The sequence below is a fragment of the Felis catus genome, chromosome E1 (genome assembly GCF_018350175.1).
Source record: "Felis catus isolate Fca126 chromosome E1, F.catus_Fca126_mat1.0, whole genome shotgun sequence".
NCBI classification, from domain to species: Eukaryota; Metazoa; Chordata; class Mammalia; order Carnivora; family Felidae; genus Felis; species Felis catus.
In genome coordinates, this window is record NC_058381.1 from 55,074,414 (window position 1) to 55,087,413 (window position 13,000).

Sequence of the window (13,000 nt, forward strand, 5' to 3'; positions counted from 1 at the left end):
CCCAGATTTGGCCACTGGGAGCCCCTTTGAGCAGCTTCCTGTCCTTTTGATGTGTCTCTCTAGCCTTTGAGCTCTCCCTCTTATCTGGCATAACAAGATACCCAAGGTTCAACTTGCAGGTTTGGTGTCCCAGCCCTGGAATCAGCCACTTCTCAAAGAACTCTACTTCCTTTTAGTGGAGAATGATTTTCAAGAAGCCAAAGGCCCAGGAGCTGGGTGCTCTCTAGTTATTAGGGTGTCCCTTTTCCTAGGTCCTCTGCAGATACACCTACATATACAGATAAATGATGGAAACATACTCCCTGTTGTATTCACATCTATGGGCTTTCAGGCACAGCCTGAAACTATCAGTTCCCTGCAATGCTCCCACTTCCCAGTCAGAATCACAGGGCTCATTCTAGTTTTCTGGTTTTCTCTATTTGTGACTCTCCTTTTGCACTGTGAGAAACTTGACTTCTGGAAGCTTCCATATATTTACTTATGGGTCAATACCACTACGTGTAACCAATCTCCCTTGGAAAGTGCATCAACACCCATGCCCAGCCCTTAGGCATTTCCTCTTGTGAAGTATGCTTCTTATTTGATTTGAACTTCTTTTCTTTTCTTTTCACCCATAAGCTTTTGAAGGTGCTACTCCCTCTACAAATAAAAGTTGATATTTGCCAAAGTCTAGTGTAAGGAGGGAGGCGGCTGGGAGGGTCTGCGAGCTGGAGCAGGTGGCAGCCTGGAACCTCTCTCTTTCGATGAGGGCACGTGTCCTATTGGTTCTCAGCTCACCCACCACCACTAACCTGGTAGCTTTTTGCTTGGCAGCCTTTTGCTACTCCTTCTCCCCTCTCATCCACTCCCATCCACTACAGCGTTCTCCACTGCCTGGGGGCCCAGGTCATGTGCATCAATATGCCAAGTCTGCCATTCAGAGGATGAAGATAAAGAATTGACCACATCCAATGGTGGGGATGTGGGGTGGTCGTTTATTAACACATTGAAAGAAGGGTAGAAATTTATAACCTTTTTGGTAATATGCACCAAATTGGAAAATGCACTGACCAGTAACACAGCTATTTTTTTAAATTGGAATGTACTTTACAAGTATATCCATAAATGTGTATCAAGTCACACATGCAAGGCGATTCATTACAGAATTGCATGTAGTTGCAAAAAAAAACCCAAACAAAAACAAACCAAAACAACGGAAATGTCCAACACAAGCAAAACCAAGTCATGATACATAAATATCATGGAATACTATGAAGCCATTAAAAGCAAAAATCTATAGATATTGTTATAGAATAATTTTTAAAATACATTAAGTGAGAGAACAATATATGCTATTTTTTGGTGACAAAAGGAAAGATATACACACACATATATACTTTGGATGCATAGAGTTTCTTCAGTGGACACACACACATGCTCTTTATCTCTTACACTCAGAGACACACACACACAGACACACACGCTGGTTATAGTCCTTACCTTTGGGTAGGGTTGTACTATAGAAGACAGAACATACTTTTCTACTTCACATTTTGTGTATTTTTAAAATTTCTCTTTCTAAAAATCCACAATATAAAAGTTGGCCTATCTGCCTACTTTTCCACTAGCTCCCTCTTGCTGAGGAGATGCCAGTGGTGCATGAGGGAAGAGTACTTCCCTGGGTCAATGGTCACTTGGACCCACGGTCATCTCCAACTCTCCTAATCCCACACCAGGCTGTGTCTGCATTGACTGGCCTGAGTTCCTCCGTGTGTATTTAGAAGCCAGAGCTGGTTCATTGAATTAAGAAGATGCAGATCACGACCCGCTGCATGAGGAGGCACAACCACCCACGTGGGTGGGCAGGTAGGTAGCTCCCTCCATAGCCACACTCCCACTTTAGGGACATGAACCACCCAGGGACAGGGACATTTTAATGAAAGGCGCAGTTTCAATACACCCACACGATGGAAGCAGAGTCACAACATTTATTGTTTACAGATCCAGGGGAGAGCCTGAGGAAGGGCAGTCCCCCATCCTGGACCACGAACAAGCAGGAGACTGAGAGCAGGAGACTGAGAGCCCCTGTGACTTACAAGGGGGTTGGGGAAGAGGTCACTGATTTTTCACAGAATGAAATCCAAGTGGTTAATTGAAAAGGTGCCCCAGAAAAAGCAAAGAAGGAACTTATGGAAGAATTCTAAGCTTGGGTCTTTCTCTGAATTTCCAGATTTCGGGCGTGAACAGGGATGCCATTCTGTAAAACGCCTGGGAGCAACTCAGAAACACAACAGGTCATTTTTCTCAAAAATTGTTTTACTCCCCCCATATGGTCATGGAGAATGTGTGCATTTTCTGATTGATGGACACATGGTTCTTCTTCAACTCTGATCCAGTGGTTTGAACAACGATGGTGCAGCTACTCAAATCAGCATCTTGACACCAGGACCTCACGTAGGTCTCCCACTCTGGGCCATAGTGACATTGCATGGTCACTTGCAGAGGAAAGGAGAAGGAAGGAAATATATGAAGAAAAGAAAAACATTAATTTGAAGTAGGAAGGAAATATAAAACAGAGAAGCCAACAATTGCTTTTTTTTTTACAAAAACAAAACCTAGAAAGATATTCATGATAAAAGGAGAGATCTGAATAATTGATACCAGGGATGAAAAAGGGTATTCACACAATATCCTGTGCATATATAAGAAGGTAAGATAATTAGGGAATAGGATAATAAAAGGATATCTAAGCAAGTTTAAGCCAATAAATTTGAAACTCAGGGTGAAATAAAAAATCTCTAGCAAAAATTATGTAATGTGCTAAAATAGGAACAAAGAGAAATAGAAAACCTGAATCATCTTACAACTATTTAAATGAATCATATTCATTATTAAAAAACTCTCCAACAGGCACCTGGCTCACTCAGTCCTTAGAAAATGCTACTCTTGATCTCAGCATCGGGAATTCAAGCCTCCTGTTGGGTGTAGAGCTTACATACAAAAAAGTAAAACACCTCTCCAAAGGGAAACTCCAGACACATAGAGCTTCAATGGAGATTTCCACTAAACATTTAAGGAAGAAATAATGTCTATCTTACACAAAAAATTCCAGGACATAGGAAAAGAGGATGCAACCCCAAATCCATTTATGAATCTAGCATAATCTTGATTTCAAAACCTGACAGGGACAGTGCAATAAGAAATATTATAGGCAAATCCACTCATGAACATAAATGCAAAAGTCTGCAACCAAAAATCAGCAAGCTGAATCCAGGGATATATAAGCAAGATAATACATCATCACCAAGTTGGGTTTATCCCAAGAATGCAAAATTGTTTGAACATGAGAATATTAATAAGTGTAATATGCCACATTAACAGACTAAAGGAGACAAATCATATGATCATCTCATAGATACGGACAAAAAGTATTTGATAGATTTAAACCGCGCTTTGACTATGGAGGCCATTCTGGACCTCAGAAATCAACTACACCACCACAACTATGCTGGGGCCCTTTCCCTCTGACATTGGCTACAGAACAGAGCGGGGGAATAGCTGCTATGAAGTCCCAGTCCCAAACTCCAGAAAGAGCAGGAACACAGGGCACCAGAGGTCCAGGAAAGCATTGGCAGGAATTGGAGTCTCTGGGTCCCATGGAAGGAGGTCCCTTTGGCCTATGGGCTGAAACTGGGACCATCACCTTGCTCTCTGTGGGCAATAGACTCAGACACTGCATTGTTCAGAGAAACACATGCCCAGAAAGGCTTGATCCAGTCCTGGAGGAGGTACTGGGAGCCATGAGAGCATCTAAGAGAAGCCCCAAGGGATCAGTCAGGTTCTAGGAGAACTCAGGACTCAACCACCCTGTGTGACAGTTCACTCTGAGTGACACTGAAGTCACTGGAGAGGAACCTCAGGGCCCAGGACAGAGCAGGCTCTAAAGACACACAGCCACACTTACACATACTCTTACCTGGGTCAATGGTCACTTTGACTTTGACCCCAAGGTCAGTTCCAGATTTCTCAATCCCACACCAATAGGTGTCTGCATCGTTCCACCTGAGCTCCTCCATGGTCACGGTGAACATGTGCATTTTCTGATTGTCCTGGATGGACACTTGGTTACCCTTTGCTTTCTCCCCTGATCCATTGGTTTTCACAAGGATACGGCAGTTCTCCCATTTAGCTCCTCGACACCACCACTTCTTGTAGGTCTCCCACCCGGGTTCATAGCGACACTGCACGGTCACCGAGCCCCGCACGGGGCCACTCACTGCATTTGACACTGCCATAAGGGGATATGAGCCTGAAAAACACAAGTCCACGTGCCTGTCACCACCACACCCCATTGCCTGAGGAAGAGCCACAGCCTCCTGTATCACAAATGATTCCAATAAACCCAAGTACCTGATGAGTTGAATAACAGTCAAAGAAGGAATAGACCTTCCACAAGACAGACCTTTGTCCTTCAAAACTCCAGTGGGTCAAATCCACCACAGAAATCACCTAAGAGCACAACTACAGATCTCAAAGAATCAAAAACACCCATACTGAGCAATGGCAACATCCTATAACCCACTCCTCCCCCTCCCCGTGGCCAATGTCATCTGGAGAGAAAATGACCCAAGGAAAGGCAAGACCCCAGTACACTTTGGCCCACTGCTCTCATGCAAGATGTTGGCTCTGTGGTTTCAGATCTTTTCATTTTTCAAGAGTAACCAGGAATCTGGATTTTGTGTGGACCTCTCTATGTTAAAACACTGGTGGTCACTTAAAGTCTTCCTATAAGTGAAGTCATCTGATTTTTGTCTTCCTCTGACTAATTTCACTTAGCATAATACCTTCTAGTTCCATCCACATAGTTGCAAATGGCAAGATTTCATTCTTTTTGATTGCCAAGTAATACTCCATTGTGTGTGTGTGTGTGTGTGTGTGTGTGTGTATGAAGGGAAACAAAAATAATATAAAAACAGGGAGGGAAACAAAACAGAAGAGACTCATAAATAGGGAGAACAAACAGTGGATTACTGAGGGGTTGTGAGAGGGGGGATGGGCAAAATGGGTAAGGGGCACTAAGGAATCTACTCCTGAAACATTGCACTATATGCTAACTAATTTGGATGTAAATTTTAAAAAATAAAAAATAAAATTTAAAAAAACACTGGTGGTCAGCACATAAATAGAGCAAAGGAATTTCTGTGTCTTTAAGTATTAAGAAATTATCTTCAAAACTATGTGACAAATTCACTATTGGGGCAAATTCTTTGATTCCTGGAAATTGTTTTCCCAAGAATATTGAATATTCAAGTTCTTGAGTTGGTTCTATTCTTTTGGTTTGTTTTTCCAAGAAAGTTACCTATTTCATGGAGTATGTATTAGCATAAAGTCCTGTCATTACAAGGTACTTTTCATGGGGCACCTGGGTGGCTCAGTTGGTTGAGTGTCTGAGTCTTGATTTCAGCCCAGGTTATGATCTCTCAGTCATGGGACTGAGTCCTGCATCAGGCTCTGCACTAACAGAGCAGAGCCTGCTTGGGATTCTCATTCTCCTTCCCTGTCCCCTGCCCCTGATCATGCTCTCTCTCTCAAAATAAATAAATATTAAAAAAAAGAAAGTCCTTTCATAATCAAAATGTTCATATCTTGGGGCACCTGGGTGTCTCAGTCAGGCTTTCGGTTTTTGCTCAGGTCATGATAAAACAGTTCCTGATATTGAGCCCTACGTTGGGCTCTGTGCTGACAGAACAGAGTCTGCTTGAGATTCTCTCCCACTCTCTGCCCCCCCTTTCTGTCTGTCTGTCTCTCTCTGTCAAAATAAAGCAACTTTAAAAAATAATTCAAACGTTCGTATCTATTATAATTACACATTCTGACTACAAGGCACTGCTTGATTTTTGTTGATTACACATGCTGCAAGATGTCTTCCTTTCCGTTTCTCCTTCCCTCCTCTTTGTCTTTTGCACATTAACCCAATTTGAGATTAGTTTGCAAATATTACTGTTTTTATTTCCTAAGTTGTTAATTTCTCATATATATAATTTGTTCTTCTTACTTCCTCAACATTACCATTGTGCTCTTTTTCCAGTTTGCTAAGTTAAAGACAGTGATAATTTTGTTTTTTTCTAAAATGAGAAAATACTGTTTAAGGCTAAGGATTTATTTTTGTCCAATTTAAAAAGTGAAGTATAGGGGCGCCTGGGTGGCGCAGTCAGTTAAGCGTCCGACTTCAGCCAGGTCACGATCTCGCGGTCCGTGAGTTTGAGCCCCGCGTCAGGCTCTGGGCTGATGGCTCAGAGCCTGGAGCTTGTTTCCGATTCTGTGTCTCACTCTCTCTCTGCCCCTCCCCTGTTCATGCTCTGTCTCTCTCTGTCCCAAAAAATAAAATAAGACGTTGGGAAAAAAAAGTGAAGTATAATTCACATATCATAAATTTTAAAGTGGTTTTCAGATATTCATGAAGTTGTGCAACATCACCTCTAATTCCAGAACATTTTTGTCACCTCAGAAAGAAATCCTACACCCAATCTCTCCTCACTTCCCTCTTGCCTGAAGCTTTTGAAATCACTAATCTACATTCTGTCTATAACTTTCTCCCTTCTGGATATTTCATATGAACGGAATCTTACAATTAATGGCCTTTTTTTCTAGCTTCATTCATTTAACATAATAATTGTTCAGGTTTATCCACCAAGTAGGGTATGTGGGCACTTCAGTCCTTGGTAGGGATTGGCCACATTTAGTTTCTCATTCATCAGTTGACGATATATGGGTTGTTTTCACCTTTTGGCCAAGTGAATAATATTGCTGTGAGCAGTTATGTCTTCGTCTTTGCACTGACTCATGAGAAGGGAAGCTGATACTGTGCTCACAGCCAGAAGCTCCAGAATGGGTTTGTTCAAGAGCCCATAAGAAGCTGCTACGATTCTGAGAAGTCTCTGAGAAACTCCCACCAATGATCTCAGTCTCCACCAACAGAGTGAGGGTTCCCAAGAGCTTGACAAGAAGTCACTCTGAATCTCTCACCCACCCATGGGCCCTTCAGCTGCCTCCAGAGTGTAAGGCTGATTTCCCACCTTCCAAATCTCTGGCAAGTACTTCCATTGACAAACTCCAACCCACAGAAGGAAGGCGATTGGGGGAGACAGGATTCCAGGATTTTGCTTAGTGAAGCGGAAGAAGGCTTAGATGGGTTGGTAGTGATGTCAATCTGACAACAGATGAGCTAGGCTTGCTTGCCCCTTGATCAATTCTGTCTCTATGTTGTCAAAGACTAATGTTTGTGTTGCCCCAGAATTCATATGTTGAAGTCCTAACCTCCCCTGTGATGTTGTTTAAAGATGATGCCTTTCTTTCTCTCTGTCTCTGTCTCTCTCGCTGTGTCTGTCTCTCTCTTTCTCTCCTTGCTTATGCACAAAAAGGAGGTCACCATGAGAATGTGGTGCCTGAAAACCAGAAAGAGAGCTTTCATCACAAACTGAATCAGCCCGCACCTTGGTCTTTGACCCCCCAGCCTTCAGAATGTGAGAAAATAAATTTCTATAGTTTAAGCCACTCGGTCTGTGGTATGTTGCTATTATGACTAATATATATTTGTAACCCTTTTATCCCCACATGAACTTCCACATTAAGAACATAATAATATGCAAGTTTTCCCAAAATTGTCTGCCTGGAGATCTCCCTATCAGAGTTTTTCTCTTCCACACATATGATGACGAAGTCAATGGATGAATAAATGAGGTTATTTTATTGCCCCTGATAACCTCCTTCCCAGAAGAAACACTATCTGCATCCAGCCCCAAACCCTGTGGTTCTTTCCAATGACAGGGAGCAGAGCTGGGGCAGCCAAATGGTCCGATAGTAGTTCCTATCCCTTCTGAGCATCAAGCACTAGCTACCTCCAAGGATGTAACATCCAGTCCACAAACAAACTGCTTCTAATCCCTGGTCTTCCTTCCCCAGTGACACCACTCAAAGTGTCTCAGTTGTTGTGCTGGAAGACAGGTCTTTGGATCATCCAGAGCAGAGACTCAGGCTGACTGGTACGTGGGGATGAGCAACTCTCCAGAGATCCTGTAACACCCAGGTTTTGCTGGCGTCTTGCTACCTATACTCTAGCTCTTCAGAAGAGAGGTTCCCTGCTTGAGGGACAAATCAAGACCAATTGTGCATACTTTCAAATGATCCAGATGTCTGAACCCCACCTTGACTGAGTGGGTCTCAGCTGGAGGTTGGACTCCTTAAATATTCCTCAGGAATTCATGCATTTAACTACCATCTATCCATCGTCCATCCATCCATCCATCCATCCATCCATTCATGTATCTGTCATCTGTCTATTGATTTATCTGCCGGGGACAACAAACGGTGCCCTAGAAAACAGGCATAGTTTGTGTTATTTATTTTTATTTTCCTTCCCCAACACCTAACTTAGTACCTGTCTGGTAACAAAGCTTTTAAAATACTTTTTTAATGAATGAGTGTCTGGATCAATGAAAGGCTCTGTGATTTCCATGTGGGACAGATGCTGTCATCATTCTGCCCCGATCCTTAAGGTGCTCAGTCCTGAAGACCCCACGCTACTCACCTTGGACGATGGGAAGGAACAGAACCAGGAGCAGCCACATGTCCTGCCTGCCTGGGTTGTCTCTCTGATGCTCAGCTAATGCCAGTTGCCCTCTGGGGACTTGAACTGAACTCAGAGGCAAAGTGCTTGCTTTTCTCTAAATCATTTTTTTTTTTTTAGTTTCTCTCACCTACTTCCCTTATTTTTTTTTCTTCACTGACTTCCTAATTTCATTCATTAGAAGAAAAGTAGTGCCATCCTTTGGGAGCCTATGGCTGGTGTTATCATGTGTCTTCAATGATTTGGGGAAGCAAAGCATCCCACTGGCCAGGGTGCAACTTGCAATTGTGTGTGGGGAGCAGCTGCCAGCAAACCAAGTGACCCAGTGCAGCAGGGCAGGGACACAGAACCTCAGAGTCGGGTCCAAGGGAGCGATGGGTACACGTTGGGTTTGCACCTGAGGAAGAATCAGTGCTCAGGGCTCACACCCAGCCTCGCTGGACATACAGCCCCATCCCGGACCCCCTTCCAGGCAGCCCATATCAGTGCATACCAGACCACCTCTCCTACCCTGGGCCCTGGTGCAGCCCAGATCCTGAACCACTGCCCCTCCATCTCAGGCTTCTCGATGAGATCTTGAGTCCTTCTGAGGCAGAGGTGCCATGGGGAGATTATAAGGAAGGAGAAGTCGCCTTTTCCTGTCAGTCTCATTGTACCCTAGATGCTTCCTCTGTCAACCCTTGGCAGATTTCCCCTGGGTGTGGGCTGTTGGCCACTTCCCAGCTCCAAACTGCTTATGTTAATGATTCCTAAGTGACTTTCACACAGGTGTCCACTTTTCCTTCAGGTGTCCCCTCCTGACGGTCCCCTGTTCCCTTTCCCTCTCCTCTCTGAATCAATTCTTTTGTCTCCTTTTTCCATCTGTGTTTACCATGTTCGTGAGTTTGGTTGTACTTTTTGAGGGTGGGGTTGTTGTGTTTTGTGCTTTTATTTGCTCTTCTAATCTTTAGATGAAATATTTAGTTTGGGAATCACATTATTTTGAAATCATTACTTATTTTGGGAGAGAGATAGATGCTTAACTAACTGAGCCATGCATAGGCCCAAGGAATTATATTATTATTTCAAAAGCTCCTAGTCTGTTCTCTCTTTGCAGATGTTTTAGAAAACTCTCCTCATTTGTGGTCATGTTTTGGTTTGGCTGGTCTTGTTTGGTCCTTCTCTTTCATATCACATGTTTGACTCAAATGTCTGATCAGTGTTGGTTATCTGATTGTAACTGAGGTTGAGCCAAAACATAGCCTACTGGGACTCTGAGCATGTGGGTGCAAAACACCATGTGAAATAGTTGTGTCGTATTGTGCCTAATTATTTACCCTTATTCCCTTCTTGACCTACAGGCTATGCTTTCCCACAAGCCGCCGAGGAGTATTCTAAATACCACAGTGAAGAGGCTTAAAGGTGGCCTCCAGCATCCTCTTTAGTTCCCTTGGTTTCCACATGTATTTTATTAAGTTAAAGAGCCTCCTGGGAGCTGGAAATGTTTCCCTCTTGATTTAGGAACTGGTTCCATGGAGTGTTTATTTCTGCAGATGTATTGAACTGTGCACTTCTGATGCGTGTGCTTCCTATGTGTATTTTATACTCCAATAAAAAGGTTTTAAATTTTACCATGGAAATCTTTCCAAGCCATCACATATGTGCTTATCAACCCTTTAAATAGCAGCCTTAATGTTTCATTGTGTGACGGTAGCATAATTAACTATTCCTGTATGGATGACGGTTGACCCTGTTTCTAGCTTTTTACTCTTGCAAACCTATGCTGCAGGCTTCTAGTTCAGGTAAGATGAAGTCAACACACTCCAAAGACCTCCCCCCGCCACCCCGACTACAGCTGAGAACTCAGGCAGAATACATGGACCTGCTATCTGAGTATTTTGCAAACTGAACCCTAGTAAGAGATTGGGGAAGGAAACTGGACCAATCCAGCTGTGTGTTTTCTGGTTATGGTTCCTTCTATAGCCTCCCGCCTGAGTGTGAACCCTGCAGCCCACATCCTGAAAGTGCACTCTCAGCAGGGATCTTAAGTGCTCCAGAAGAGGGGGAAAGGGAAGCCCTAATGGGAGATGGGGTCAGATGCCCAGAGTGTTCTTGGTGTTTGTGTTTTCTTTCCCTCCCACCAGGTCCCCAGCAAGCCACAGGACAGAAGCTGCAACTCCATCTGAAGCCGCTGGGGGCCAACAGTTGGAACTCTGAAGGAGAAGAGTCCTCCCAGCCCAGAAGAGCTAGGGTTCCAAACCTGGGGTTAGAAATACCAGTGCATCTTCTCCCTCTTTGTTCTCCTTCTGCTTGCACCTAAAAGCAAACCCAATGACAGGAAATACAAAGCAGATTGGGGAGAAAAAAGCATCCACTCTCCAAGCTTCCCAACAAAAGGACCAGGAAGGGAAGGGGTGGAGGCTCTGAAAGCTGGGTGGGGAATTGGGGGATGGAGAAGAGGAAGCAGCTGAAAAAAGGGATCCTAGGTCTACCAGGCTCGCGCCCCAGCTGTGTGCGCTCCTGATCAGACGCTGGAGAAATACTCCACGTTGAGAACTTGGTAAAGACCTCCACTGGAGGGCGCCCAAGTGGCACATCTGAGGAGCACCTGCCAGGCTCCAGAGAGATCCACCAGAGGACACGGAACCGTAGTCCACAGAAGCCACATCACCACTTGAGGCCCTAGCCTCACCAGCTGGACTGCCTGCCAAGAATGAAACCAAAGTCAGAGTTAAAGACCTTTCCAGCGAGGTGATTACCATTGTTTTGCAGTTCGTGGTGGTTAGTTCCGTGAAATGATGCATGCGTTAAACACATAGAACCAAACACCATCACAAAGTTGTACTGTATGTAAGCTTTGAGAAGTAGTAAAAACAACAAGAAAAACGTTTGAAACAGTGCACTTTGTGTATATGTGGTTTATTTATCCCAATTACACCTCAATGAAACTTGAGAAAAAAGGGAGGGAGGGAAAAGTTTGAGGGGAGGCCAATATTCCTGCCCACTATCCCTTCATAGTTCTCAGTTGTAGGCAGAAGCCCCAGGGTTTATTGGGACCCCACCCCAGGAGAAGGAGCGGCTATCACACACCAACACAAACAGAGGCAAAAGGGCTGTGGGCAGGCTGTCCCAAGATGGGCCACTTTGGCAAGAAGATTATTTTGAGCTAAAGGCAGTCAAGACCCTGTGGGCTCCAGAGAAACCTTTGACCCTCCCTTAATTACATACAAGAATCTCAATTGGAGGGTCTTTACAGATAAGGGTTATTACGAGGGATAAATGTTATCTGAGTAACCCAACTGCATGGCAGGGCAAACATTTGTTTACACACATTTACTGGTTTTCATCTTCCTGCGAGTTGCTTTTTTTCCCCTTTGAGTTTCCAGACCACTACCCCCTTTTCCTTAATTCAAATTGACATTTATACCCTTTATGCCTGACTGCCATGTCAGTGTGAGTTCTCCACATACATACTATTAAATTTTAATTTCTCCTATTAATCTATCTCATATGAATTTGATTCTGAGCCCAGCTAGAAGGACCTTGAAGGACCCAGGAACTCTTTCTCCCTGAGAAGGGGATGGGACATTCTTGCTCCCCAACAGTTGGTGTAGTCGGTAGGACTAGCTGGACACCGCTCACTGAGACTCTGCCACAGCTGAGATGCCCCCAGGACATATGACATATAGCCAGCAGAAGGTAAGATTTCTTACCATGCCAGGCTCTTGGAATGGCTATTTGCTGAGGCCAAGGAAATAGCATGATGAGAGTCCCTATCTCTCTCAATTTTGATGAGCAGGAGACAATATTCGTGGACCTAGTTCCTTGGGCTTGGTGGCTTTGTGGTTCAACCAGTTCAATTTGGCTGAGCGTCCTTTCATTACTGATCCATTTCATCCCAGAAATGTTCTTTGTTTTCCTCTGTCTATATGATTTCTGATGTTTGTCATCTGTTGCTAAGGGACATCTTGGAAGCCAGAGCTGCAAAATTGGTGGACACAAGTCGAGCACTTAAAAGCTGTTTGAGCTCTTGTCACCTGAAGACGATTCCCATGATAGGATGAGCTGGTCATGGAATGGGGTAGACTGACACTAGGTCACCCACCAGCCTCAAGAAAGCTCCATGCGAGCAGGTACACTGTAAACAACACACAGTCCCCTACCCCACGACACATCCCTCCTAGGTGTTATTGTGGCTCCCACAGAACCAAGGCTTTGATAAAGCTGTTAGATTTATTCTTTTGTTTAGTTTTATTTCCTAAGAGTTTGGCTTTATGACCAGTGAGAGTTCTTCCTTTTGGTCTCCACCATCTGGAGGGTGGACTTACTGGGGTACACCTTGGTGGTGAAATAGACTGGGAATCCAAGTCTCTTTCACTCTGTCATGTTGTGCCAGCTCTCAGGGGTGTTTGTCCT

The 13,000-nt window shown here is 44.1% G+C and overlaps 1 protein-coding gene across 1 annotated transcript; it reads right to left on the reverse strand.

Moving 5' to 3' along the window:
• Window positions 1–1,952: 1,952 nt before the first annotated feature.
• LOC102899494 (CMRF35-like molecule 7) lies at window positions 1,953–8,701 on the reverse strand. The gene is made up of 3 exons (XM_011289341.3): window positions 8,567–8,701; window positions 3,956–4,288; window positions 1,953–2,474 (listed from the first exon to the last, which is right to left on the reverse strand). Exons 1-3 carry the CDS (start codon window positions 8,604–8,606, stop codon window positions 2,296–2,298), a joined length of 552 nt encoding a protein of 183 aa, XP_011287643.2. The 5' UTR covers window positions 8,607–8,701; the 3' UTR covers window positions 1,953–2,295.
• Between the last annotated feature and the right edge of the window lie 4,299 nt (window positions 8,702–13,000).